Genomic DNA, 3,268 nt, shown 5'->3' with positions numbered 1-3,268 from the left:
GATTTGGACTCCGGCGAGCTCGGGTGTCGGAGGATCTAGAAGGAGGGCGAGAGGAAGAAGATGGCGGAAAAGTGAGAAAGGGGACCGAGGGGTCCATTTATAAGGGAGGAGGGCCCGAAACGGCGCGACGCAAACATAGGTTGTAACAATAATTAGCGGCTGCAAAATCGCCTTGATTCTCGTGTCTGACCAAATTTGACGACTCTTAAAAAAAGATTCGCCATAAAAACATACAAGTATCAGTGGTCAGCAATATGACATCATGGTGGAAGTGATCAAAAAGAGACTAAGTACTGGATGAAGGAATATGACTCGGTGTCATGTTGACCTGGACAAAGTTGGAGTAAATAAAGAGAAGGGAAATGCCGGCTTAAGGACAAAACACAAGTTTAACTTTATATTTGAAGTTTTCTTTCATTGCCAAGACAGAGTTTAACATGGATAAACCCAAGCTTAACTGGAGTCTAATGTTGGAGATAAACCCCACAGGATGACCCGCCAGGAAGATGACCCGGTTGTCAAGGCGGCGGCTCAAGTGGTGTGGCCGTAGGCAAGAGCCAACAAAGCCCAGAAGCCCCCGGCCTAGGAGGCGACTCGCCAAAGGAGGCCGGCTCTTGGGCCAATACTTGGCAGGCCAGCTCATAGAAGGATGGCGCAAGGTGTTTTCCATACATGAGATATGTAAGAGTTAGAATAGGAGGTGGGTTGTAGTACGATCCGGACTTTGTTATAATCTCACGCCTCGACCTATATATAAAGGGGAACCCCTGAGATAGAGAGGACAAGTAAGAAATTCTCAAGAGCTAGATTAGCAATTCCGCACCCTTGTAATCGAGATCATCATCAATAACACTAAAAGCATGACATATGTTTTTACCTCCATCGGAGGGGCCGAACTTGGATAAACCCTTGTCTCGTTCCCGATCAACCTCCTCCAAGTAACCACCTAGTTGCGATGGCTCCTAGACTTAGTCCTATCGTTAGCACATTTGTCGTGACAAAACCACGCCGCGCCCCGATACTCTTCACAACATTATTTTAGACTTTACGCCTTGGACCTTTAGATTTAAGGCCCTATGAGTATGAAAATTGTTGTGTCTTGACGCCCAAACCTCTTCTCTAGTTGTAACACTTGATGTAACTCGCCCCTTAAACCTTTGAGTAATATATATACGTGTGGGACCCTCTCCCTCAGTGATTGTTCAAAAAAAAAAAGCAAACAAAGGAGGCGACCAAAGAACAAAAGGAAACAACAGAACTTCAAGTGAAAAAGAATATTATTGGATTATCTTGCCAGCTGAATGAAGACACGGATCCTTTAGAATGATTAACCTTGCACACAAGAAGAGGGGATCGAGGAGACCAATCCAATCACTCAAAATTAATATACTTGGACATTGCAAAAAAAAGAACTCCTACATACTAGTAGTAGTAGCTAGGCTAGCTGCTGCGATCATCGCCGGTAACCTCACGGCCATCCTGGTGATCTTCGTCGTCGAACTCGACCCACACCGCACTGATAGTCGTCTCCAGCTTGCTCTCAAACGGCGCGTCGCCTTCGTTCTCCTGCACCACCACACCGGCGCCGCCAAGCTCCTCCCGGCCATCCTCTTCACAGACCGGCGGCATGATCTCAATTGCCGAGGCCTGCGCCAGCGTAACGACCCTGACGACAGGGTAGTCCGTGATCTTGCCGACATTGTTCTTCTTGCACTTGTGGTAGAACTCTTTCAGCTCAGGCGTCTGAGCGCACGCCTTCCTCAGCACCTCCTGAGCTGAAACCCTGAGAGACTTGCTGAGAAGACCGATGCTTCTCGACCTTAGCAGCACGTCGATGCCTTCATTGAAGGCGTCGTAGACCTTGAAGCTCTCCCGGAGCACAATGCCGAAGGCTGACCGCGCGGCGGCGCTGGCGCTTGTGTTGTTGTCCGGCAACAGCTGGACAGCAACGTCAAGCAGCCTCTGGCACATGGCGAGCTTGAAGAGGAGCGTCTCGGCGGCGGCGGCGTCGTAGGAGGAGGCGGGGTGCGGCTTGTCGTCGTGATCTTGTGGCGAGGGCCGGGTGGGCTCCAGGTTGCCTGACTGGTTGATCACCCACTGCATGCGCTCCTCGAGGTAGGCCGTGTAGCCGTGGAGGAAAGAGCACGCTCCGGTGGCGGTCACCGTGCTGGCCGTGACATAGTTGACGCCGGCGCCGGAGGCAGCGAGGGGAGAACAGGAGCAGGCGCAACGAGGCGCGTCGACGCGGAGGTCGTGGGAGGCCCAGAGGCCTCGGAAGTCCTGCTCGAAGTAGCGGTCGCCTGCGCGGAGGAGGCGGTGGACGAGGAGTAGAGACCGGAGCGCGGTGGCCGGGGCCCGCGCGGCCTCTAGGCGCGCCGTGATGCGGCGGGAGAGGAAGGTGATCGCGCCCGGGGCGTTGGAGACGAGGAAGAGGATCTCGTGGACGTGGCGGTCGTCACCGACGCTCCCGCCCCCTCCACCGTCCGTGCACCGCGCGATGGCCGCCTCGATGTCCGTGAGGAGCGCTCGGTCTGGCACCGCCGCCGTGGAAGCCTTGTTGGAGGCTGCGCCTGCATGATCCATGAGTGACCCTAGTGCTGCCCAAATCTTGCCCCTGAACACCTTCATGTCTTATATGCCCTCATGAGAGTAGAGAGAGGAGATTAGAGAGATGGCGAATGAGAGTTATAGCACACTCCGTCTTGTGCATGCACTCACTTGCAGGTGGGCCAAGGGAGATATAGGTAGAGAGAGAAAGTGAGCTATAGATGGCCATGGTCAGACTCTGATGAGTGTCATCTTCACAAGAATTTCTCGAGTGAAGCGTCTGCATCAGCAAATCCACTATTGGCCTTATGACTTGGGGAAAAGGAGTTGCGGGATGAAAGCTAACCCTCCACTACTACCACTAATATTATGAGAGCGAGAGAGAGAAAGAGAGAGAGAGCAAGAAAACTATATTCGGAGGTCAACTCTTGGGTGGAAGAATCAAATGCCTTTGGAATGAGGTGCCCTCCAGCATCAAAGGCTTCCTCCATTGGCAAATTGGACAGTAGCTTTGACTCAAACAAACAAGTTCTTTGGTATTAGGATGGATTCCTACACATCAACATCAAGACAAGGAGCTTTTGGGGAGGAATGTAGGGTTTCGGGGCTAACTAAAGAGGAGGCACAGTTAAACCCACACTTAAGTACATTCCCCAGGAGAAGCAGGGTCATAATCTATATTCCCCTCCTCACAAGCATATCTCTCACCCTCAGCCACCTA

At 52.2% G+C, this 3,268-nt stretch overlaps 1 protein-coding gene across 1 annotated transcript; it reads right to left on the bottom strand.

Moving 5' to 3' along the window:
- Window positions 1-1,255: 1,255 nt before the first annotated feature.
- On the bottom strand, window positions 1,256-2,859 carry LOC123451171 (putative clathrin assembly protein At1g33340). The gene has a single exon (XM_045128182.1). It carries the CDS (start codon window positions 2,626-2,628, stop codon window positions 1,441-1,443), a length of 1,188 nt encoding a protein of 395 aa, XP_044984117.1. The 5' UTR covers window positions 2,629-2,859; the 3' UTR covers window positions 1,256-1,440.
- Between the last annotated feature and the right edge of the window lie 409 nt (window positions 2,860-3,268).

This window comes from Hordeum vulgare, chromosome 4H, assembly GCF_904849725.1.
Source record: "Hordeum vulgare subsp. vulgare chromosome 4H, MorexV3_pseudomolecules_assembly, whole genome shotgun sequence".
Taxonomy (NCBI): domain Eukaryota; kingdom Viridiplantae; phylum Streptophyta; class Magnoliopsida; order Poales; family Poaceae; genus Hordeum; species Hordeum vulgare.
This window is presented reverse-complemented; position numbering and strand designations above follow the sequence as displayed.

What these genes read in the sequence shown, in the direction of transcription:
- LOC123451171 (XM_045128182.1), bottom strand. Translation starts at nt 2,628, where the DNA reads ATGAAGGTGTTCAGGGGCAAGATTTGGGCAGCACTAGGGTCACTCATG.